Source organism: Callorhinus ursinus, unplaced genomic scaffold (assembly GCF_003265705.2).
Source record: "Callorhinus ursinus isolate GAN/ISIS: 27379988/994484 unplaced genomic scaffold, GSC_fseal_2.0 scaffold14, whole genome shotgun sequence".
Lineage (NCBI taxonomy): Eukaryota > Metazoa > Chordata > Mammalia > Carnivora > Otariidae > Callorhinus > Callorhinus ursinus.
In genome coordinates this window covers 39,872,297-39,898,513 of record NW_027397076.1, presented here as the reverse complement: position 1 = coordinate 39,898,513, position 26,217 = coordinate 39,872,297, and the positions used below count along the sequence as shown (strand labels likewise).

The 26,217-nt window shown below is 41.9% G+C and overlaps 1 protein-coding gene and 1 pseudogene across 7 annotated transcripts in view; one reads left to right on the top strand and one right to left on the bottom strand.

Moving 5' to 3' along the window:
• The window catches only part of SRGAP1 (SLIT-ROBO Rho GTPase activating protein 1), a 268,505-nt gene extending 243,045 nt beyond the window's left edge, over positions 1-25,460 (top strand). For 5 of the 7 annotated variants that reach the window (XM_025883134.2, XM_025883133.2, XM_073900722.1 and 2 more), the window contains exons 17-22: positions 2,574-2,798; positions 5,434-5,513; positions 14,268-14,448; positions 15,760-15,894; positions 16,030-16,369; positions 20,251-25,460. In XM_025883134.2, the coding sequence (XP_025738919.1) occupies positions 2,574-2,798; positions 5,434-5,513; positions 14,268-14,448; positions 15,760-15,894; positions 16,030-16,369; positions 20,251-20,628 (1,339 nt within the window). In that variant the 3' untranslated portion in view covers positions 20,629-25,460. Of the gene's footprint in view, positions 1-2,573; positions 2,799-5,433; positions 5,514-14,267; positions 14,449-15,759; positions 15,895-16,029; positions 16,370-20,250 lie in introns of those variants that run through there. The other 2 variants (XR_012380756.1, XM_073900725.1) reach the window with 2 other exon arrangements.
• On the bottom strand, positions 8,460-8,895 carry LOC112832444 (large ribosomal subunit protein uL24-like; annotated as a pseudogene).
• Positions 25,461-26,217: the final 757 nt, after the last annotated feature.

Sequence of the window (26,217 nt, the reverse complement as noted above, 5' to 3'; positions counted from 1 at the left end):
TGGCCAGAAATCCTATCTTTAAATAAGCGTAGTTACCCAGGTGGTTTTAAAAATCTGAAGGCTTGCTGACCTTGGCAGGCAAGCGTGAGGGCTCAGAGGTTCGGGCACGGGCACCTGAGCACCACAGAGGAGCTGCTGGGGGGCCAGCTCTATCCAGGGGTGTCACCTGAGGAGTTCCCGCCCTTCATGGCGAAGATGAGGGGGATCCTTGTCTGTTTGCATCTGCAGACATGGATTTCAACCAGCAGGAGGCACTCTTAACTGCTCTAACCAAAAAGCAGGGTGGGATGACAACTGACCATGCTGCCATCATTTCCAAATTCCAGAAGAGCCGTGTAGGACAAAAACTTGAGAGAGCCTCATGAACCAGAGCGTTTGGGACAGTGGGCTTCGGGGCCTGAGCTGGAGAATTGATGGCAAATCCCAGTCAAGGCACTCAGCTCAAATGTACACCGCTCTTGCGGTAATGAGGCTGGAAATGGGGCAAAGTGGAATGGAATCTGAATTTCTGTGTTTGGCATTTGACCTGCCTAGCTAAAGATGGTTATCAAAGCAATTGAAGTGGCCTGGGTTGGGTTTTGGGGTTCTTTTTTTTTATATCTTATTTTCTCATTAGTATTAAAGCCTCAAATTTTTAAAAAAAAGGGGGGGGCGCGTCTGGGAGGCTCAGTCATTAAGCATCTGCCTTCTTCTCAGGTCATGAACCCAGGGTCCTGGGATCGAGCCTCACATCGGGCTCCCTGCTCGGCGGAAAGCCTGCTTCTCCCTCTCCCACTCCCCCTGCTTGTGTTCCCTCTCTCGCTGTGTCTCTCTCTGTCAAATAAAAAAATAAATAAAATCTTAAAAAAAAAAAAAAAATCCGGAGGCTTGCGATCTTCAACTTTAATTGCATGTGCCTCCCCTTCCCCAGTCTGCAGGGCCTTGCATTCCTGCCGGCCCTCTACGTGCTGTCCCCACTGAATTTTCCTGGCACACCTGAGCGAATCCCACAGTGAACCAGGAAACCACAAGAGACTAGCAAAGCAGTCTGTGAATCAAGAAAGTTCTCAAAACCTGAATCAAACTCACCCTGTAGCTCAAAAGAATAGCAAATGTGCCATGAGTCAGCCGGCTGGCCTTGCTTCCAGCATTTCTGCCCAAAGATGCCCCCTGGCTCACTGCACCTGCCTTCATGCAGAAACAAGCCCCAGCCTGTCGGGTGGGGTGCTTGGGACAGGAATTATGAAAAGAGAAGGAAGCTGTTCTCCCTTAATTGTAAAATCGAAACACGGATATAACATTTTTATAACAAGCTTTTGCTCTTCAAGCCAGTGCTGAATTAAAGACCCAGAAAGATTAACTGTGACTCTCCCCATCGAGCTTACACGTGTCTTTCGAAAATTAGACCGTTGTTATTCTGCATCTCACTTCTCCTCCATGCATCCATTTTCCAGATGATCTGTAACGTGATCGTTGCCTTTACCGTGAACTTTTTAAAAGACTGAATGCTTGAGAAATGGCAGAAGGGAGAGACATATGTTAGCTGAGGAAATTATGCTTTTGTATTTTCTGCTTTCTAGGCTATCTTATTTCCAAAAAAGGATAAAGTATCAGGTCATGTGGTATTTCAGTTTCTTTGTGTCTGTCACCATCTCACAAATGTGGCTGAGTCTTTTTTTTTTTTCCTTCTTCCGTTTGTCATCTGTTCACCTGGATTTTACATTTCCTTTCAAGATTGACATTTTATTCATGGAAAGATAACGTCTCTAGCTTCTCCCTCAAACAGTACCTTCTGCATGTGTTACAGGCAGAGCAAAAAAGAGCTGGCTTACTTTGAGTCACCTCTGGAAAATATCTCACATATATCCATTGGATTGAATTTAGAAATTAGTACCAGACAACCAGAAACTTCTCCAAAGTTTGTAGTTAGCCAACTTTAAAAGGAATGAGAGAATTGGGGATTCTTTTCCCCTTCTCTTGCACTTTTAACATCTTTTGTGACTGACTGGTGACTAGTTTTGGTAGTCTTGCCCAAAAGCAAATTATAAAAAGCCCAGAGTTGTTTGCTTTCTTTCAGTGGTTACAAAGACAAGGTGCTTTGTTTTCCTCTAGGCTTTCCTCAAGATTTATAGGGGAAAACTGAAATCTGAGATGTGTTTGATTAGTGGGAGGGCATTTTAAAGATACCCATAAAACTTTATGGAGCTCACTACTGCCCTTCGCAGATTTACTTGAGTAGCATTTAGAGCCTCGCCATACTGTTTACAAATGAAACTCATTCACTTGATCCTGGTCTCCATTGAAACAGAAATTATCCTAAACTCTCTTGTGGCTTTGAAAAATGCCGAATTAAGTAAGGAGGATTTATATTCCCCTTTCAGTTCCTTCCTCGTTGAAAGGTTGTAAGTTGCTTCACTTTCTTTGGAATTTGCTGAGGCAACTTAAAGTAGGTGGAACATTACCTTACTCTAATAATCAAAACCAAATACAGTCAGTGCTTTGGATCCCTGTGTTCAGAATATAAAGTATCGTATTGAACAACAATTTTCTTTTTTCTCTCTTGTGCTTTTATAACTCCTGTCTTTCTTTCATAGCCTTTCACAGTACAGTGATGAGAACATGATGGACCCGTATAACCTGGCCATTTGTTTTGGTCCCACATTGATGCCTGTCCCAGAAATACAGGATCAGGTGTCTTGCCAGGCTCATGTGAATGAAATTGTCAAAACCATCATCATCCACCATGAAACTATCTTTCCAGATGCTAAGGAGCTGGATGGCCCTGTTTATGAGAAATGTATGGCTGGAGATGACTACTGGTAAGTCCGAGAAGTTTAGTCCTTCCCTCCCTGGGAAAAGTATATGGATATAGAAATAATCAGTTTAAGAATAAAAATTGACCAGGGGCGCCGGGGTGGCTCAGTCGGTTAAGCAACTGCCTTCAGCTCAGGTCATGATCCTGGAGTCCCGGGATCAAGCCCCGCATCAGGCTCCCTGTTCAGCAGGGAGTCTCCTTCTCCCTCCACCTCTCTCAGCTTATACTCTCTCTCTCGAATAAATAAATAAAATCTTAAAAAAAAAAAAAGAAGAATTGACCATAGGTTGCCAAAGATTCCAATTTTTACAAAAAGAAGAAGCGGGAACACTTGAGATAAGTTAGAATACCAAGACCACGGCAGCACTGGCTTCTTACTGTGGAAACTCCCATCCATCCCTCCCTTTTTCCCAAGGATGGCATCTTTTTAAATATAACCACCCTACTGCAACTTCGGTAGAGAATAACGGTTTTGAAACATTTAGAACTGTATTAATTTTACTATTATATCAAGCAAAGATAAGTGATTGAACTGACAGATTTCATTTTTATCCTGAAATAGTTTTGGCTCTATATAAAATATTTCAGATATATCATTTTATTTTTTTTAAGATTTTATTTATTTCTTAGAGAGAACGTGAGAGAGAGCACATGAGAGAAGGGAGGGTCAGAGGGAGAGGCAGACTCCCTGCTGAGCAGGGAGCCTGATGCAGTACTACTCGATCCCAGGACTCCAGGATCATGACCTGAGCTGAAGGCAGTCGCTTAACCGACTGAGCCACCCAGGTGCCCCTCAGATATATCATTTTAAAGGAGCCCTGTCAACCAAATATGTTCTCATTCTTAATTATTTCCATTTCTTACCAATAAGTATTATCCTAACCAATTATAGTAGTAATGGTCATTTTAAGCAAATTTATTTTAAATTTATCTAATTTATTATTAATACATCACTGGGATAAAAAATGGCAGTAATAGTCACTATTATTTAGTATTTAGTATTACTATTATTTAATATTACTGCTACTACTATTATACTATCAATATTACATATTATTAATATGGCAGCATAGTCACTAGTGAAGTATGAAGCTGGGGGGAGATGTGGTCAGTTGAACAATCCCAAAGGTAGGGAACCCTAAAATGTCTGTGCTCACTGTGTGATCTATGAATTCCCGCCTCTAAGAAGTCATATATAATAAAAGTAGCCTCTACTATGTGAGCTACATGGGATCACTTTATGCACTGACCACTCTACCAAGTGAAGAGAGGCCAAGGAGCCTCTCCAAGGACCGCTCGTAACTGGAGGCAGCCCAGGTCTGTCTGATTCCAAAGCCCACGTGACTCTTCCCACTCAACTGCTGCCTCCCAGCCCACCTCGGAAACCGTTCTGTGCAGCTCAGATTCAGGAGCAGCTGGGACAGACCTATCTAAGCCCATTCTGGACCCCCCTGAGGACACTTTGTTTCTCGTTGCCTCACTGAGGACTAGGTAGAAGTAGAGTGAATGAATAGCTGAAGGATCTTAAATACCTGAAAGTACACTTGAACCGTAACAGGGGTCTTACACCACAGTATGACTGAATGTATGACTTAAGGAAACTGAAGGTTGACTCTTTCCAGAAGCACTCCCTTCTAAATTTAAACAACAAAGCACGATAGATTCCAGTTCTGTGGTATATCCAGCAATTTCACACATGAAATTGAATTCAAAAATATTTACTTGAGCATGTACTATATGCAAGGTACTGACTGCTGAGCTTGGCTCTGGGAAGATAAATGAATAAAACTCAGCCCTGGTGAGATGCATAAGTTTATCTTCATAGTTGTATTTATTGCAAGGCCAGTGTCACAGTATTTCCAAACATTCAGGGCTCTATCTGTAAGTTCTGCTGTCTTGTTCCTTTTATCAAAGAGCGGTATGTAAAGATCTGGTCAATATTATCTGATACATTGGATCCTAGGATTTTGTGGTCACTTCTTTTTTTTACAAGCAGGCCCCATAATAAAGAGTCTTGCAGCCAGTAACATGTGCTTGATTATGTCCTTCACCCATGCATAGTGTTCTCTATGGGCATCGCTCATTTTAAACAGGAAGTCAATGATAAAGTAGTTTTCCTTCTCCCCAAAACCAGCAATATAAATGGGCTTTTACAGAATGTCAGGTTTGTTATTTGTGACAGACGTATTCCATTTACCAGTATACATTTGAGGAGTGTGGTTGTGTTAAAGGGTAAGTTTTTAAAAAGAATAAAAATCATGACTCTCTCAAATCTGCAATAAACATGTGTCAAGAAAAGATGGGAAAGATACTACACCCAATTCAAAGCAGAAATCAAAGAGCATCAGTTGATACGCAATAAGGTGTGTTGAAATGAATTTGCAAAAACTGCTGTATCCACAGGGCAATAATCATATTCCACTGGAATTCAGCCAGTTTTAATTTCTGTGGATACGAATTATCTGTGTCAAAGATGAAGGGACCTGCACTGCCATAGGACCAGATGATCTTTGGAGCCTCCAGCGTTTCATTGAAAGACTATCCAGAAACTCTTTTGCCATTCCAAAGTCTCGTATAGTAGCAGTTGTTCATTTTTTAAATCCTTTGACTTTGTAAGAATTTCTGTTTCCACTTCACAGTGACAGCCCATACAGTGAGCACGGTACGTTGGAGGAAGTGGATCAGGATGCTGGTACAGAGCCCCACACCAGTGAAGACGGTATGCCCTTGGGCCCTTGTTGTAAAACTAACCTTAATACCCATTGTTTTAGAATTGCTTATATTAAGAATTCAGTAGGACAAGAAAGAAAATTTATAAAATATGTGTTAAGTATGAAGAATAATATTACAGTGAACATCACAAACCACCACCAAGTTGAAGAAAGAAGACATCATTACCTTTGCCTTCCCTGTTATGATTGCCGTCCTTACTCCCTCGGGGGTAACCGCTATATGTTTGTGTTTTTCAGCGGCTTATTGCTTCATTTTCTACTTTCTTGAACTTTCTATAAATGGAATCATACTGTATATACTTCTCATGATTTTTTTCTACTCAGTATTATGTTCCTGAGATTCACCCACATTGTTGCATGCAATTATAATCATTTATTTGACCACTGTATGATATTCCATTGTATTTATTTTATTATTGATGAATATGTGAGGTGTTTTCTATTTTTTGCCATTAAAAAGAATGCTGTTAGGAATATTTTGAACATGTATGCTACTGCAGTACTGTAAATGTACAGGAGTTTCTCCAGGATATACGCACCCAGGAGGAAGCATGTTTTCAACTTTACTAGATAAAACCGAACTATTTTTTTTTAAGATTTTATTTATTTGACAGAGAGAGACACAGCGAGAGAGGGAACACAAGCAGGGGGAGTGGGAGAGGGAGAAGCAGGCTTCCCCGCTGAGCAGGGAGCCTGATGTGAGGCTCGATCCCAGGACCCTGGGATCATGACCTGAGCCGAAGGCAGACGCTTAACCACTGAGCCACCCAGGCACCTCTAGAACCAAACTATTTTTGAGAATAGCTGTAATGATATACACCCCCACCAGCAGTATATCAGCCTTCCAGTTGTATGTATTCATCAACACTTAATTTTATCAAATATTGTCATCTTTGCCAATATCATCGTGTGTAATGGTATCTTGTGATTTTAATTTGCATTCCTCTGATTACTGATAAAGATGTTGTTTTATGATACAGAGTATTATAGAAAACTTGGTGTATATTGGGGCACCTGGGTGGCTCAGATGGTTAAGCGTCTGCCTTCGGCTCAGGTCATGGTCCCCAGGTCCTGGGATCGAGCCCCACATCGGGCTCCTGGCTCAGTGGGGAGTCTGCTTCTCCCTCTACCTCTGCCTCTCTCCCTGCTCATGCTCTCTGTCTCACTCTGTATCTCTGTGTCTCAAATGAATAAATAAAATCTTTAAAAGAAAAAAAGAAAACTTGGTGTATAGTAAGGACAACAGATCAGGAGAGGATTGCCATTGAAAAGATATTTTGTTACAGTGCGCAAGAGGAAAGGGTACATCATGCCTCAGGTGGCCACACAGAAAAGCCCCAAGGTTGGTCAGGAGGCAGAGGCAGAAGGAACAACTGGGCAAGAGTCTTTGCTGTGCTTTCCACAGGAAGGAACAGGCAGGGCATGGTAAGCAGGCTTCAGATTGGCTAGTGAGAATAATTTCAGCAGGCTCTGGGGCAAAGGGGCTGTCTCTGGTTGTCTGGTACCTGGTCAGGTGATTAGGGCAGGTGGATAGTGACCCAGGAGAGGTGGTTGGGGTGGGCTCTGGATTGGTTGGTTTGTATTTGAAAGGCACAACAGGCGAGTTGTTTATACTATCTGTAGGAACTGATGAACCTTGGGAGGGCCTGACCCTTCAGCAGCAGCAAGGTCAGAATACAGAAAATAAAAAATACGGTTCATGTAGATATACCGACCTTTGTGTGCTTCGATTTCTTTTTTTGTGTGAAATTTCTGTCAAGTGTTTTGCCCATTTGGGGCCCATTTGCCTGCCCACTCTTCATTTCTCTGGGCTTTTTTTGCTTGGTTTGATTTGGCTTTGGTTTTTTTATTTATAAGAGTAGTTTGTGGGTATGGATCAGGTCTTTTATTGTGTATATGTTTTGCAAATATCTTGTGCTCTGTAATTTGTCTTTCATATGCTTATTATGTCTTTTGCTAAACAAGGAAATTTTTAAAGGAGTTGAAGTTACCCAATCATGGTTTCACTTTGTGTCTCCTTTAAGAAATCCTTCTATGCTGAATGAAGGTAATGAAGATAATTCTCCCATATTCTTTCTCTCTCTCTCTCTCTTTTTTTAACGTTTGTTTATTTTGGAGAGAGAGAAAGGGCGTGCACGAGCTGGGGGGAGGGGCAGAAGGAGATGGAGAAGCAGATTCCCTGCTGAAAAAAGGAGCCCGATGTGAGGCTCGATCCCAGGACCCCAGGAGCATGACCTGAGCCGAAGGCAGACGCTTAACTGACTGAGCCACCCAGGTGCCCCGCCCCCCATATTCTTTTTTAAATGCTTTCAGGTTTTGTTTTTCACACATAGGTCTTTATTCTACCAGGAATTTCTTTGGAGGTATGCTGTGAGGTTGGGGTCCATTCCTTTTTCTCCATATGGATGCACAGTTGTCCCAGCATTAATTGTCCTTTCTCCACAGTTCTGCATAAATCACAGGTCCTCTTTGCGCAAGTCTGTTTCTGGGCTTTCCTGTTTTCCACTGATCTACTTGTCTATCCCTCCTGTCTTAATATTAATACCTTTTAATAAATCTCAATATTTGGCAAATCAAGACCTCTGACTTTGTTCTCCTTAACAATTCTTAATCTTTTGCAATTTCACTTAAATTTTAGACTCAGTTTTTCAAGTTTTTAAAACATACATTAGAACTAAAAACCTGTTGGTTTTGATAGCAGTTGCACTAACTCTACATATATTTACATGGACAAAATTGACATTTTTGTAATACTCGTTCCTCCAGTCCACAAACATATTTCTAGTTTTTTAATGTCTCTCGATAAACTGTTATACTTTTCTCTTTAGAGATCATTTTTTTTCTTTTTCCAACAAATTTAATCTGTAACATTATTTTTCGACACTTTTTTTTTCATTTAACAGTTTTTATTTAAAGTCGTATGTCAGACTACTTTATTCCCGCGTCTTCTCAGTTGTTGCTTCCTTATATTTGGTCTTTTCCTTTCCTACTTGGCAAGACTTGACTTTAGGTTCAAGGATCTTGTTGCAGTCTTTGTCCAATTTAGTCTAGTGATAACCCCCTTGGCAGGGTGAGTGCCCATGTGGACAGTTGTGCCATTCACCTGCTCTTGCCGTACCCGTTCAATGAGGATGACGTATTTCTTCTTGTAACCTGGACCACTTTGCCCATTTGCTGACTTTTGTAGTCTCCTCACACAACTTGTACTTCATCATCCTTGTGGATGTGCATGGATCAAACAGTGTACCTCTGTCTCAGCTCTTTGGAAACAGGGAATGACATAATCTTCCTGTGAATGTGGGAAGGTGAGTTGAAATGCCTTTTACGGTTCTTGCTCCAGTCAGAGGTCACAAAGGGACTGAACTTCATTTTGGCCACTGGCACTTCAGGGACGGCTGTTCGACACTTTTTTTTTTAAGAGTGATTGATTTATTTATTTTAGAGAAAGATAGAGAAAGCTGAAGGAGGGACAGAGGGAGTCTTCAGCAGACTCTGCACTGAGCACAGAGGCCCATGCGGGACTCGATCACACAACCCTGAGATCACAACCTGAGCCGAAACCAAGAGTCGGACACCCAACCAACTGCCACCCAGGCGCCCCAACACTTTTTTAATATGAACATATAAAGCTGTCAGTTTTCTCTCAGTACCTCTTTAGCTGTACACATGATCCTTTTATTCTCTCTTTACCTATGACTAATCTGCTTTAAACCCATCCACTGAGTTGATATATTTATAAGTTCTTTTCTACATTTGTTTAGTTCACTTTCGCACCGGCTGCTTAATCATTTTTTACAGTCTTTTGCTCTTTACTCATATTAATCCTTTCCATTGTTTTAAATTGTGATTCTGATCATTCTAGTATCTGCAGTCTTCCTGGATTTTTTTTTTTTTTGGTTCTTGCTCACTAAGTCTTATTTTCCAGAGTGTTTTGTAAATTTTGCATGTATTCCTTGGAACTGTGTGGAATTCCTTTAGGTTCAGTTGAAGGTAAGTTCCTCCAGAAAGGTTTCTCATTTACTTCTGCCTGGGGCACAGCCAACTTGGGAACATAGTGAATTTTTAGCTTGAGGTTTTCCAGGCCACCCAGGTAGTGTGATTTTAAACTGCAAACGTACCTGAGGACTGGAATGTGGTTGGGATTCTTGGAGATGATTTGTTCCAAGGTTGAGATAGATTCTATTTTTAAGTCTGGGAGGGGGCGGGGGTGATACATACCATCTACGGAGAAGTATGGAGGGCTAGGAGGGAGGAGGATTTCTAGAACTAGAAGCTCACTGTAACACTGAGGGTGTGATTTACGGGGGATTTACCTTCTCCACACTGAGCAGACACTGGACTTAGTTTTTTGTCCAAAATGAAACCTTAAGTTAACCCGGCAGGGAAAGTACCCTCAAGGCAAACTCTGACTCACATTTTCTCGTGTTGTTTACCTCACTGGGTTCCTACTTCTGTTGAGTTTTTTGTCTTTAATATTCCTTACTGTTGTGGTAGCTTATTAATGCAATTACAAAGATTTTTTTAAATCCAGGATTTTTCAGGATGCCTGGGTGGCTCAGTTGGACGTCTGCTTTCAGCTCAGGTCATGATCCCAAGGGTCCTGGGATCGAGCCCCATGTCGGGCTCCCTGCTCAGCTGGGAGCCTGCTTCTCCCTCTCCCTCTGCTGCTCCCCCTCCTTGTACTTTCTCTCTCTCTCTCTGTCAAATAAATGGATAAATAAAATATTTTTTTAAAAAAATCCAGGATTTTTTGTTGATTTCAGCAAGATGGTAACGGTAATCAGAATGTCTAATATCCACCCTCTGCCTTAAAAAAAAAAAAAAAGTTTAAATGTTTCACTTCAACATGCATTGCATTTTAGATTCCTTGTCTGTATATTAAAAAGTTACATCTGAGCCAAAAAAAAGTTTATGTTTTTAAAAGTAAAATGAATTGACATTTTCAGAACTTCATTTAGAAGAAATTCTTTACAGTGAGAGCTTCTACTTCTGTGATGTTACTTTCGAAAGTCTCTGGGCCCTTCTTCTGTCTTGAGTTCCTTTGTTTCTCCGTACAATTTATTCCTTTCTCACTGATGACTTCTCTGTTTCCTTGCCTTCCCTAGTGGCCAGGAAAGCTAAGACAAAGCCCCAGCCATCTCTCTTGCCAAACATCAGTCTCCCCACCCTGCCATCTGTTAGTTATTCTTACCTCTTGACTACAAAAGAGAAGCTTCACTGAGGGCTCTGTGTTTTCTATAACGTTTTACCCATGTTCACCTGATTTTGCTGGAAAGAAAAGTATTGCATACAAAGGACAGATACCCTTGCCCACAGCCAACCTCTAAAGTTCTGTAACTAAATCAACTACAGTATTGATTATCTTTGTGATACCCAGGTATTGTCTTTTCTTTTCTCTGTCATGGTATTGCTCGAGAAGGGTAGTTTTTGTTTCTGAAAGAGAGGCTGTCCTAGAACAGAACCGTCACCTGCAAGGGCAGTGGGTAACAGATCTAGGAGGGGAAGTGTCAGGGACAGCAAGGTCCCAAAAAGAAAATGCAGTGTACTGCATTTTGTATGAAATGACAAGAAATGGAAATACAAGATTTGATAGCACCAGGCAGTCAGAAAATCAGCTGTACTGAATTTTTTTCTCCTTTGCACAGAGCTGTAATAGCCGTGTAGGGAAATGAAGTTATCGTGTTCACTCTTACTATTATCAATAGCAGTGACATTCTACAGTGTCTCTGACGCCCTTAGAGGACCATGTGACTCCATAGGAAAGGGAATGGTGCATTGCCATGCCCTCGGATTGATTTGCTCTGCGATAAGTAGACTAAGATGTTGTATAAGTAGCTTATTGATTGACTCTTGACTACGAAATGACTCCCATGGGAGTAGAAAGAGTCAAAATAATGAAACTGCTCAAAATAACTAGTTGGTAAAGAATTACCAATAAAATGTACTTCTGATTCATCGGGTCATTCTTTCATAATCTCTCCACATTTGAATTAAATAAGCAGAGTCTAATAATCCCGTTGCTAGTTGTTTCAACAAATAAACAGAGATAACAAGCATAGAGTGCATGATTCTAAAATTATGATAAAATATATATATATGTTAAATAGTCTTAAATAGCCCTTGGCCAGCACTGACAATGTATGACTGAATGTCTAATTAATGTCTAAAGAACATTAATGGTTCTTTCTTCATTTCCCTTTGACAAGTACATAGACTGCACACTATGTTATGGGCTTTGGGTTTATTTTTTCAGTAAAATGAAATTCAAATTACACAGGTATGTTGACATAGGAATTTGCGAAGTACATGTCATGAAGTTCTTTTTAACAAATGGGCATGTCTTCTTTCCTCCCCATGGATATGTTTATTCATGTCTCCTGTACCATGGACATGTTTATTTCTGTTCCCCAAGGAGAATTAGGGTTAAAAAAATTGTCATCACCATCTTTGATCAACAAGGATTTATTCTTTGTCTGCAATTTTAAAACAAACTATAAAGTCAGTCTCTTTGAATATAAAGTTATAGTTCCTCCTCTATAAAGCAGATTTGTAGATATTTAATAAAGCTGCTATTCATATTGTTTTAATAAAGAGTATAATTTTAGGGACACCTGGGTGGCACAGTTGGTTAAGTGTCTGACTCTTGGTTTCAGCTCAGGTCATGATTTCAGGGTCATGGGATCGAGCCCCATGTGGGCTCCATGCTCAGTGCAGAGTCTCCTTGAGATTCTCTCTCCTTCTGCCTCTCCCCTCCCTGCTGCCCATGCATGCTCATTCGTGCTCTCTCTCTTAAATAAATATTTTAAATATATACATGTGTAATTTTAGGAGGGAATACTAGAGTGCTAACATATGATCTGAAAGTTATAGTCAATTGTTAAACTATTGTTCTAAAATTATTTTTACACCTACTTTGCTAAGAAGTCTATGACATGTAGATTATAGTATTTAAATGTATAGCTGATATTCACACAGGCCCTTCACATAAGGTAAACCCTAAGCTTTTTCAATGTGTTTTGTTGATTTTTATGCTTGTGCCTTACATGGGCCAGAGAATGTTTGAACTTACCAAGTGAGAAAGAAGCCTAGCTGGCTATCCAATGATTTCTTATGCAGTTATTCCATACAAGATATTAAACATGTTTCAAGAATCTTTGGGGAAAAATAAACTGGTTTTAAATGGGAAGGTTCATTACCAGGCAAAATAGAAGACAATTTCCTGAGAAAATATTTGCCAGATAGACAGGTTTTAATCTATCATGTGTGCATATATGCTAGAGTATTCAGAAACTAACACATGCTCAGATTTTACCAAATGAGACATTGCTCATTGCATAGATATATTTCTCTGAACAGTTAGCACGTGTATTGGCCCTTTCTGTTTATTATTGATTAGAAGTTTACTCATCTGTTGTAGATAGCAGGAATGAAAATAGGGGGATGGTGAGAGATAGGAGGAAAGATCATAAGGCCCTGAACTGAAGGGCTTTTTGCAATAAGCTGAGTCACAAAAAGCATCTCTTATAGGTGTTTTGTATAGTTTGTCCTCTTATTTGCCTTCAACTTTTGTGGTCAGAATTGGATCAGGGCTGAAATTCCAATTCTAGGCCCAGAGTTCGATATCTTTTTTTTTTTTTTTTAATTTTTATTTTGAGATCATTGTGGGTTCACATGAAGTTGTAAGAAGTCCTACAGAGAGATCCCAGCTTCCCTCCCTGGTAAAAATCTTATATAACTGCAGCATAATATCACAGCCAGGAAATTGACATTGACACACCCCATCCGCCATATTCACGTTTCACGTGCACTCAGCTTTGTGTGCAGATGTTTACTTAGTCGCATACAGTTTCATCGCCAGGGTCCCTTGTGCTCCCCTTTTATAGCCGTTGCCATTTCTTCCCAACCTCTGGCAACCACTGATCTGTTCACCATCTTGATTATTATGTCATTTCAAGCAGGTTATATAAATGGCATCATACAGTATGTAACCTTTTGAGATAGGTTTTTTTCACTCACCATAATCCCCTTGAATATCTTTTGACCTCTGGATAATATAATTTTTGAATCTGGTCTTTTAATTTGGGTACAGGACAGTCTAAGTTATGCTTGTTTCATAGGCAACTAGCATTTATTACTGATCCTAGAGAAAACAAAATTATCTTTACTGTCGGTAGTAGTTGGAAGATTTGATAGTGCCAGAAAAGTACATGAAGAAATTAAATGTACTCAAATAGTATTTAATGTGCTGGTTTTTGTAAACTTGATTTTTCTCCAAATAAGCAAATAAAGCATAAACTTCCTAGTGTCCTGAGATAGTGATTTTTCCATGTTACTCATGGTTATTAACATGTTACAAGGGAACTCCATCATTGTCAAAATAATATTGGAGTTATTATGGAGGATATTACAACCCAAGGAAAGATCTCATATTATCATGTTGCAAAGTTTAAAATATTTTTTATTAGATTGTCATTCTATCTCTGGTAAGAGGCTGTGGAAATTAAGATCCAATGTTCCATTCTTCTTTGCGTGAAAAACTGATGACAGCAAGAGAATGTTTTTCTGTATCTCCCTTAACAGGCTGTTTGTGTCCCGTATTGAGGACTTGTTTATTACCTTGTTCGCTCTGGGTATTGAAATGGCCTTGTTGATTTCTAAGGCCGCCTAGAGAACTTCCACGTAGCGTTTCATGCTTACCTCACAACTCTGTCCCTCATCGTCTTCTGGTGTGTTCTTTGTAGAATGTGAGCCAATAGAAGCGATAGCCAAGTTTGACTACGTGGGGCGATCCGCCAGAGAACTGTCCTTCAAGAAGGGGGCCTCCCTGCTGCTGTATCACCGCGCGTCTGAGGACTGGTGGGAAGGCAGGCACAATGGCATCGACGGGCTCGTGCCGCACCAGTACATCGTGGTGCAGGATATGTGAGTAGTGCCGGCTGCCCGGCTGCTGCTTCCGCCGGAAGACTCCAGCCACTGTTCCTAAACCGGCCTTGGTCTTTCGAGAAAAGAGCAGAAGGGATGGCAGAGCCCGAACCTCTGAGCTGGGCACCGTTCTTCACCTTGCTGTTGGGTCTTTGCTAATGGTACTTCGGGGCCAGCAGGTTTTCATTTTCCAAACTCCACCAGCAGATTCGGAGCAAGGGCTATATAGCGTGAGAGATGGAAGCTTTCAGGCTCTTAGAAAAATCCGCCATGTGGAGAATAGCTTCAAGAGCTGTAGTAACACTGCTGGTTCCAAAACCAGTGGTACTCGTCTCTTGCTGTCTGGCTACCGTTTCAATTCCAGATTCCCCAGAGGGAAGGCGCTGACCTAAACATCTCAAAAGAATCATCTTCAGGCTTCCTTTTTTTTTTTTTTTTTAATATTGCTGTAATTTAAAAATTAAAGAGATGAGAAGATGGTCATAATATATTAAATGAAAGAAACAGTTTGCAAAATCATATGTACAATATAATCCCTATTTTGTGAGTATAATATTTCACAGTGCAGCACTAATTTAAGAGCATTTTTTCAAGGAAAAGAGAAATATACCATAAAATATATACAGTGATTAAATGATTCAGCCTAGGGATGCCTGGGTGGCTCAGTCGGTTAACTGTCTGCCTTTGGCTCAGGTCATGATCTCAGGGTCCTGGGATGGAACCCCGCATCAAGCTCCTTGCTCGGCAGGGAGTCTGCTTCTGCTTCTCCCTCTCCCTCTGCTGCTCCCCCTACTTGTGCTCTCCCACATTCTGTCAAATAAATAAATCTTTAAAAAAAAACTATTAAAAGGTATTAAAAAATAAAAAATAAATGATTCAGCCTAATTTTAGAAAAAAAATATTAAAATGTGGATTTCAGAAGCCAAGAAATATTATGTGTATGTGTATATAGACATACAGTCATAGATATCTAAGCTACATAAACATGTAAGTATCTAAGTACAAATACCATACATATATATGCAGACATCATACATGTTTACCCAGGCATAGATAAAAAGTAGAGAAGGAGACTTTCTCAAATTCTAGCAACAGTGGCGTCTGGCTGTTATATCATGAGTGATTGTGATTTTGCTCTTTGTTGTATATCCGAATCTTTGCACTTCACCTGCAATGAAATGGTACATTTTTATTATGAGAAAAGTCATGTTGATAAGAGAAAGACTTAGATATGTAAAGGCTACATCACTTATTTTTTTTGTTCCCATTCATCTTGCAAAAGACTCTCACTCTTGATTCTCCTTGTTGCAGGGATGACACGTTTTCAGACACTCTGAGCCAAAAAGCTGACAGCGAGGCCAGCAGTGGGCCCGTCACTGAGGACAAGTCTTCGTCCAAGGATATGAACTCCCCAACAGACCGACATCCTGACGGCTATCTAGCCAGGTGGGTGGGGTCTGATAATCAGGCTCCTGAACCTCCACTTTTCCAAGCACTTCGAGGAGCTGCAGAACCCGCGGCTTTGCAGTATTACCCGGAGTGATAAGCTCTCCTATTTTCTCTTTTTTTGTGTATTTTTAGACAAAGAAAAAGAGGAGAGCCACCCCCTCCAGTAAGGCGTCCTGGCAGGACCAGCGACAGCCATTGCCCCCTGCACCCCCCGCATGCTCTTTCCAACTCCTCAGTTGACCTGGGGTCCCCTAGCCTGGGCAGTCACCCCCGGGGCCTGCTGCAGAACCGTGGCCTCACCAACGACAGTCCTGAGAGGAGGCGCAGGCCAGGCCACGGTAGCCTGACCAATATCAGCCGGCATGACTCCCTCAAGAAGATCGACAGTCCTCCTATTAGAAGGTCCACGTCGTCAGGGCAATACACAGGCTTCAATGACCACAAGCCATTGGACCCAGAGACAATCGCTCAGGTAGGATGCATGGAATGGAATGGCACCTGCTCTGTACCTGGGGTGTGATGGAGGGATGCAGGACTTCCTCTTTGTAGTCATGCTTTTTGTAGAGAACCAACTAAAGAAAACAGAAAAGAAATTAGTCCATTCTTTAAGGCCTGACTAAGGGTCTCTTTAGAAGAGCGATTTGTTACTGGAAGGGCCCAAGTGATTAGGTTCATATTGATTCAGAGACCTGGCAGAAGTGTAGGACCCGGGGCATTCAAACACATCATTGCTAAATAGCCAGGAAAAGTCTGAAAAAGAATAATAATGAGGAAGGACTAGCCCTACCAGATCCCAAAAGCATGCTAAAGATAATAAAATAGACAAACTGATAGAAAGAATGGAGAGCCAGAAACAGATAAAGGTTAGTGTAGGAGAAACATGACCCTTTCAACTTAGGAGAAATGCTGGATTAGTCCATAAATAATAGGAGAGAGAATGGCTAGCTATTTGAAGAAGAGCAGATCTGGGTCCTCTGTCACTCTTCTCTTCCCAACAGTTAGTGCAAAGGATTTTGTAGTTTTTTTCTAATGATTAAAATTGACAAAGTAAAGGTAAGACAAGATTGATTAATGGATTTTCCATCATTCTGCCATTTTTCCTCTGTTTTTTTTTTTCCAGCATAGACCATCAGAAAATATGGGTATCACCAATGATGAAAAAGGTGAATAGATTTAGGGTTTGCCATTTTAATCTAAAGCATCTTCCAGCCATCTGAAGCTTAAAAAAGAGCTAAGTCGATCAAAAAAGAGAGTGAATGAGAAGTAAATGAAACAAACATGGGGAACTATTAAAGATGAATTATTTTTAATAAAGAGTGCCCAAGGAGACCTACACTGATGTGACAAATTTCCAAGCTATTTCCAGTGTCCTAAAGAAAATTTTGAATGTAAATTAGGTTGTAAGGGGTTTAATATGTTTTTTTAAAAATTAAACCAATTTTTTTTTAAGATTTTATTTGTTTATTTGACAGAGAGAGAGAGAGAGACAGTGAGAGAGGGAATACAAGCAGGGGGAGTGGGAGAGGGAGAAGCAGGCTTCCCGCCAAGCAGGGAGCCCGATGTGGGGCTCGATCCCAGGACCCTGGGATCAGGACCTGAGCCAAAGGCAGACACTTAACGAATGAGCCACCCAGGCACCCCAAAATTAAACCAATTTTAAATGTATAGCAATTTCTCAGCAGAAATCAAAGAGACTTGACCTTTTGGTTTTCTCTATTTGAAATACTATATCCGGGCCCTTGGAGACCTATATACGTAATCAAATATTACAGCTGAATTTAACAGTTTGAGAAATCTATAATGTCACTGCTTATAATAAGCAGGTGAAACAGGATTTAGGTTAGAAAGATAGGGAATTAGGAGCTTTGGGGTGGGAAGGTGTAACAATGCCTGTTTAACCCTTTTGCTTCCAGAACCAGGAAATCCTTTTTGTTTGTTTCTTTGTTTTTGTTTTTAAGTAGGCTCTATGCCTAGCGTGGAGTCTAATGCAGGGCTTGAACTCACCACCCTGAGATCAAGACCTGAACTGAGATGAGTCAGATGCTTAACCAACTGAGCCACCCAGGCACCCCAGGAAATCCTTTAATTGTAAATCATAAAAACAAAAACTCAACAGATAAACCAGGCTCTGCACGATCTCTCTGGGGCAAATACTTATAAAAAAATCCATATGTTTAGCATCAGATAGAAATCACATACGAAAATAATCACTTGAAAAGTGATGTCATCTTCCCAAAACGGCTTCCAGCTGTGTCCTTTATTTATCTTTCCATCTCTCATCTTCGGATTTTCCCATGAGGACAAGTAAGCCTGCCATCATGGTGTTCATACAAAAAATATGCAGATGCTCTTATTAAACAAATCAGTGGAATCCCTGATGGGGCTTTTTTAAAAACGACAGTATCCATATGTGATCATTGTGTCTTGGTTTAGTCATTTAGCAAACTTTTATTGAGCACTTACTATGTGCCAGGTCCTCTGCCCGGCTTTATAGAAGCAACGTTAAATCATTACCCAGCTGCTTTCTGAAGGTGCTTGCAGTCCTGTGAGGGAGCTGGAAATGGAAATCCGTTCCCATTATGCAGCGCCATGAGGGTTATGCTCCAGGTGAGTGAAAGGAGCCCCGGGAGTGTAGAGAAGAGGCGTGTTAGTCAGACCTGGGCGATGGGTCTTCACCGCTCCCGTCCCACACAATACTCCACCATGGGTGTGGAGGTGTGTGTGTGGTAGAGCACATAACGTAAAATTTACCATCGTAACTAACCATTTTTCACTGTGCAGTTCAGTAAAGTATATTCACATTTTGTGAAACAGATCTCCAGAATTCTCTCATCTTGCAAAACTGAAACCGTATACCCACTGACGAACAACTTCCCTTTCTCCCCTGGCCACCCTGTTCTGCTTTCTTGCTGCTGGGAGTGTGACTACCTCATATAAATGGAATCATACAGTATTTGTCTTTTTGTGACTGGCCCCTATTTCACTTAACTTCATGTCCTCCAGGTTTATCCATATTGTAGCATGTGGCAAGATTTCCTTCCTCTTTAAGGTGAATAAAAGTCCATTGATGTATATACCACATTTTGCTTATCTGTTCATCCATCAGTGGAACACACTCTACCTTTTTGAAATACGTATTTTGTAATTCCTCCTTTACTATCTGAAATAAATTGACAGATGAGATACGTAATTTGAAAAAAAAACATAAAGCTCTAAATATACAAAAATACAAGGAATTAAATATTAAAACAAGTGTACTTCAGTTAATGCTTGACTAGGCTAGAAGACAAAGTAGTAAGATGCTTTCACCTACATATGTAATTACCATAAATACAACAATTAAAAATGTATATTGATATAAGATGGAGTTAGGGTCAGGGCTTAGGTTATTATAAACAGGATTTTCACCTACATCAGTGTCTGAAGGACATTCAGAAGTTAAACAGGCTGCAGGACAGTTCATTGCATCTAAATTTATCTGGGACACTGCAACAGATGTAGTATATATGACCCCTGCCCATCAAATGCCAATAATGCCACCCCATTCTTGTGGCATTAAAAGTACACACACACGGGCACCTGGGTGGCTCAGTTGGTTGAGCGACCGGCTTGATTCCGGCTCAGGTCGTGATCTCATGGGTGGTGAGATCAAGCCCCATATGGGGCTCCACGCTCAGTGGGCAATCTGCTTGAGATTCTCTCCCTCTGCCTTTCTCTCTCTCTCTCTCTCTCTTTCTCTCTCTCTCTCCCTCTCTCAAATAAATAAATAAATCTTTAAAAAATAAAATACACACATAGCAGACTACAAAAATGCTGTCTGTGGGGCAGTACCACCACGTCCACTGAGACCCACTGGACAAGAGCATCAGATCAGGGGAAGGCTTAAACTGAATTTTGAAGAACTGCTAGGAGTTAGCCAAGTATCTAGTGAGTGCTCAAAATTATTTGTTAAATGAATGAAAGAAGCCTGCCTCATTCCCATTCCCATCTATTTCTTGAGAAATTGTTGCAGTGTCTAAATTGAAGCTATCTTTTAACCATAAGTTGAAACGGAATTCTGTACAGTAAGTCAGCATGTACGGGAGAAATCACGAGAAGGCTGCCTAGCACCTTGGGATGGCCAGTGTTTGATCGATGACTCCATGCACCCTTGCATCTTGTTCTCCTGACCATGCAGTCAAAGTAATTGTGTGAGATGGCATTACGTGTATACATCCTACAGACAGCAAAGTTAAAACATCATTGCTCTTGCCGGCCTGTCTGCTTTGAAATGAAGTGTAAGGGTTTCTGTACGTTAGTACTAATTACCATTCTATTCTGTCTCTCTCTCTCTCTCTGGTTATTTTTCAACAGGATATCGAGGAGACAATGAACACTGCTTTGAATGAACTCCGAGAGCTGGAGAGACAGAGTACGGCAAAGCATGCCCCCGATGTGGTGCTGGATACCTTAGAGCAAGTGAAAAACGCTCCCACGCCTGCCACGTCCACGGAATCTCTCAGCCCTCTGCACAACGTTGCCCTCAGGAGCTCGGAGCCACAGATCCGACGGAGCACCACCTCCTCCAGTGACACCATGAGTACTTTCAAGCCTCTGGTGGCACCCAGAATGGGTGTGCAGCTGAAGCCGCCAGCCCTTCGGCCAAAACCTGCTGTTCTTCCGAAAACAAACCCTACTGTAGGACCTGCCCCACCTTCCCAAGGTCCAACAGACAAGTCTTGCACAATGTAAAGACCAAGTGGGCAAGGTCATCTGGGCTGGTGATTTTAAAAGAAACAGATCAGTGACAAAAGTCGGTGATCCATAACTTTCCTTAGTTTTGTGCTTACAACTGGAGATTTTTGGCTTTTCTATGTTCTCGAATGTAATGTCTGAGACTAGCTAAATTAACACGGGCATTTGTATTTTGTAACTTTTTCCTTTTTTTTTTAATAACTGGACATATCTTATGTCATTTTAAAGACAATAGAAACACTTAGATTTACTTGAAAATCCAATGCTGCACCATTTGCAATGAAGACACCACCACCCTGCTCTCCGGGTGGTATAGTGCTTCGGGTTTAGTGCAGCCCGGGTGAGTCAGAAATGTCTGGATCCGAAGGCACGAGAATCTGAGTTCCAGGCCTTGGCGTAAAACCAGTGTTGGTCTGTGGCACTTGGGGTGATGGCTGAAAGGTGCTAAGGGCATTGTTAGGTAGATGACAGTGAGCACCTGGGACGCTCCCAGGGGAAGTTGCAGCCCACCACCTGAATGAGTTGGATGCTTGCCTCTTTCGTAAGAGTCTTTTCCCTTGGGTCCAGGTTAAAAGCTCAGAGGAAGGGGGGTGAGACCCCCTGCAGTTACTGCTTGAGCTAAACCTAGGAAAGGCTAGAGAGAGAGGGAGAGAGAGAGAATCCTCCAGAGCTCTCGGTGTGACTCCTTCCACAAGCCTGATCAGGCCCCCGAAGATTTCCAAGTCCATGCCCTGCATTCACAAAGGACTAGAACAGTCTAATTTTAAAGAGTTCCTGGTTACACTACTCCACAGACTCCTTCAGAGATCTGTTGTTACCAACTGCCTAGGGAATGCTTCTAGCTCCCCGAAACCGCTGTGTTCTCCCCCTGGAAACGGAGCACGCACGTGGCACACAAGTCCTTGCCTCACTCAGCCTTCCCTTCTGGCTAAATGACCTCGGTTCCTTTAATCAGGCTACAGAGGCCTAAGGAACCTAAGTGGAATTCCCAGCTCTGCTCTCCATTTGTCTCTCTGAGCCAACAGAGAACTGGCTCCGGTACTGGAGGACGTGCCATGCTGGCCAAGGTGGGAGGGGCACCTCATGGTTCCGGGGTGATTTCCTTCTAATCTGGCACCTGGAACCACTGACTTTTTCCTTTTCTTTCTTTTTTTTTTTTTTTTTTTTTTTTACGTGGTCTCAACAGAACTCAGATAGTCAGGTGAGCTCTGTGAGGGACCTCTTTCTCTGACATCCTAGCACAAAGACAGTTTTCCCTATGTTTTCCCTCTGTCTTAAAAAGTTGCTTTGAATTCAGTTGTTTTTACTAAGGTACAAATCACCACTCCTACCAGCAGCAGCCTATGCCATCCTACCTACTTTGTCACTGAACTTACTGATGAAGAGATCTTTTTTTTTTTTTTTTTAAGAAAAATGGATGGCCCGGACTAACCCCTCTCGACCACCATTGATTTCCTTCTAAGTTTGGATTCAAACTGGCAGCCACTGGCCTGCCCATCTAAGAGTGACACAGTATGGACTTGAATAACCCACTGGTGAATTCCTCCTGCAGGAAACAATGAGGATCTGTACTAAAAATCAAGATCATTACTGTGATCTCTCCCTCAATTTGCCAGTCTAATCATTCTAATGCAGAGAGAGAGTAAATTAATGAGATAGGGTCACCTTTCAAAGTCACACTTCTGGTTGCTAGCCGGTGGCCTAATTTCACAAATGGATTGAATGGAGATTTTTTTTTTCAAGTATTTCCAGATGTGGTAAGCTTTTAACTCTCTGAGTTTTCTGAAGCATCCTCTTTGCCCATTTTGAAAACGATGCCTAGCTCAACATCTTGTCCAGCTTCTCACCATTTCTCTTGAGCTCTCTTGGTCCCTCAGCAATCTGAGACACCAGGGAGACTCAGCCAGGATTGAGCTCTTTAAGTAGCACTAACCCTTTTAAACCATCTTCCCAAATTCCTAGGAAATTGAAACCTTCCTGAATAAACTTCCAGTTCTTTCCAGATTCCACTTTGTGTCTCTAATTCTCTGCTGCTATATGGGGAAACAGAAACAGAGGATAAGAAATGGAAATAACTGGGGGGTGGGGGGAGACTTTAAATCTTTTAGAAATTGAAATTAAAAGGATTTCTTTAAAGCTACTTTCCATCTGTGACAGAAGAGTAACACGTTACGGAGGGCATCAAAAGGGCAGAGGCATGTTGAATTCATTATGGGGAGAGGAGGTGTCTTTTACAAGTTTTAACTTAGATCTTACTCCTGCAAGTTCATGTCTTCAGACTTCTCCCTGGTAATCCTGCCCGGTGTCTCCTCTCTTCAGTGTTTACACCTCTGATGAAATGAGGGTTGCCTTTCCAAACACCAAATTAGGATTCTGCTCCCTTGGGTGGCAGAGGACTTGCTGCTCTAGAGCCTCAGAGCCTCAGAGGCTGTGCCTTCTTGCAGGAAACTTTTCATGCTCTCCCATGACTTCCTTAAATGTCTCTCTCTTTTCTCCCTGTATCCCTGGTGACACCCCGAAGCCTGCCTTTCTTTTTGTTCTATCTTCTCCACCCCTCCACCCCCGCCCAATTCCCAAGGAAGGATGTGACCTCACAGTGAGTAAGGACTCACGTTTTCTTACTTTGTTTTAGTAAGAGTCTTCAGATTCCAGGGATAAGACAAGGTGGCCACTTCACAAAGGATCCAGAATTACATCCTGTAAGCTCATTAAAAGCTTCTGCGGCCTCACCCACCACGTGGCCCTCCCTACAGCTACAGGTGTAGCATGCAGTGGGGAGGAGGGAAGGTGCGAGGGATGGGCAAAAAGAATCTGGAGATGTCATGTCCCAGTTTCAAGGATCATATTATTCTTCACGCATGGTTTGGGGAGGAGGTTACTTTGATGATAGGCAAAGGATGGCCCTACAGAGATTACCAGACTCCACTTACACAAGAATATATATTCTCAGCTGATTCAACTGTTCATGTCTCATCCACAGAGCTCACGGAAGTAGGCTTACCCAGTTGGCCTTTCGGTTGGGGTCAGGGGTGTTGGGAGAGGATCATCGGGAGAAAGAAAGGTACTCAGTATAGATTTTCTGATGAGTGTTCTGTAAATTATTTGAACCAGTCAAACGGCCCTTTGCAGAGCTCTATATTCACGTTCAGGGTCAATGCTATTGTTCAACAGTTTTGCACATTTTCACACGACGTAATTTGACTTTGGTGCTCCTTGAGCCATGCACAGAATAATTTACAGCAGGGTCCCCACTTTACTATGGTGAGCGCGAACAGCCATCAGTAGCTGGAGAGATCAGGTCACATTGTATCGGTCAAGAGTTTTCTTCGTACTTTTGCCATTCCCAAAACGGGCTTATAATTTAATTAAGGAAAAGATACAAGTGGGAAGGGTAGTAGTATCCTCAGCTTTGGGAATGACATGGGGTCTACAAAATGAAGAAACTTTAATATAATTACAGCCTCTAAAATTTAAAGAGCCCATACTGTATGTTAACTAACTGGAATTCAAATAAACTTAAAAAAAAAAATTAAAGAGCCCAGAGGTCTGTTGAGGATTTAGAGGACTTCAGATTTGGGATCACATTCATTTTATTCCACAGTAGTGAGAAACCACGAATGCAGGAAAAGCACTTGGGACTGAGTCTTGCTCTGAGTTACCCACCACTGAGGCTGCAGCTGCAGAGCGACTTAGAGGTAAAGGCTCACCCATGTGTACAATAGAGCTCCCCACTCCAGACTGTCCCCTGAGCTGAAAACCCAGCCTCCAGCTGCGCTGGGTGTCAGGCTGGGTGCAGGGTGACTTTGGCACCCCCCCCCCCAATTCAGATGAGTAAAACAAACTGGAAATTGAGCTTTCACTTACCCTGGTATACGTTCTTTAAAAAAAATAGTCTATGTGGTATAATCGAGATGGGTACCTGTATCTTTAAATTACATAGGGACTTTTGTATGTTTAAATAATTGTACTGGGTTCCATAATGCTTATCTTAGAAACTGTTTAGTAAAAGAAAATATATAAACCGTGCATTTGCGAATGCCCCCTTTAGAGCATTCATCCAAGCTCAGTGTGTAGTGTGATGGTTATTCTAGATGTTTAAAGTAAAGTGAGTGGCTGTGTAACAGGAGAGACTGCTATTTACCTGTGGACTCAAGGGTAACTCCTGCGCACGTAATTAAATCAGTATTGTCCTTTTCTGTCGGTTTGATCAGTTACAGTACTGGTAGCTTCCTGCTTGTGACTGTTACCTAATCGTGTCGATGTACATCTGTAGTATGTACATGTGAAAGTGCCTTTCTATTTTAGAGGAGTTTTAGCCTTGCTTTTTACTGTCGCCCCATCCCCCCCCCCCCCCCCCCCCCCTGCCCCCCCCCCGCCCCCCGCCCCAATTCCTACCGCCCACTTCCGTGGAAACTTCCTCGGCGTCCTCCCTGCTTCTCCGTGTCCCTTCCTCTGCCTCGGTGCTCAGTATCATCTGCCTTGCATCCTTGCCGGTCATCAGACTGTCTCGTTTTGCTGGTAGCCGTGACTGTGCCTTTCCCGCCCGCAGTGTCTCCGCAGTGTCCTCGCGTCCTCCCTCCGGCTCTGAGCTTCTGCCGCCCAAGTGTGTCGCCTGTGCTCTGTCCTGCCTCTGTTACAGTCCCGCAGCTCTGAGGCGGAAATAGGGGGGATGCTTTTACAGTTCTGGAAGAAAAGAAATGTTTTGTTAATCTGTTGTGACAATGCACTTTTATGTATAGTACTGTACATTTTGGCATGTACCATTCCAGGCTTCAGTATACAGTCAGGTCTGTTCTTCATGGTGTATCTTTATAATAAATAAGATAGTTCTGGCTGCCTTTGTCTTCTTCCGATTTGGTGTGATTCTGGGTGATGTTTTCATTCCTTTTTTTTTTTAAGATTTTATTTATTTCACAGAGAGAGACACAGCAAGAGAAGGAACACAAGCAGGGCGAGTGGGAGAGGGAGAAGCAGGCTTCCCGCCGAGCAGGGAGCCCGATGTGGGGCTCGATGTGGGGCTCCATCCCAGGACCCTTGAATCATGACCTGAGCCAAAGGCAGATGCTTAATGACTGAGCCACCCAGGCGCCCCTCCTTTCCTTTACTTTCTAATCACTGTTAACACCCAGCACCCCACCCCACCCCCAGAGCTAGTTGCATTAGATGGTGGGAAAGGACTTTTTTTTTTTTTAAGTGTTTTTATCTCACTTGCATTTTTATTTGTGAACTTGAAAATAAGACCTCATGCACAGGGCCTTGATCATGAAGCCGGAGATTTTCAGAGGATGATTTGGAGACCCCTGTGTAGTAAGGAAAGGGGATTGGAAGAGGGCAAGCAAGCCTCCTAAACGCTCCCCAGATTGAAATCTTTCCTGAAAAGGATTCTTTGGCATAGTAAACCTTGTCAAGCTGATCTTTGGTTTCATTTGAATACACTGAAATGCAATCCTTAGGTATAGACTATGTTTAGAATTCCCCATGTGCTGATATTTTTTTCTTCAAACGTTAAAAAAAAAAACTAACTCTTGAGGTCTATCAATACCTAATAGTTTTGTAAAAACTATCAGCAGTGTGCTGGATTGAATA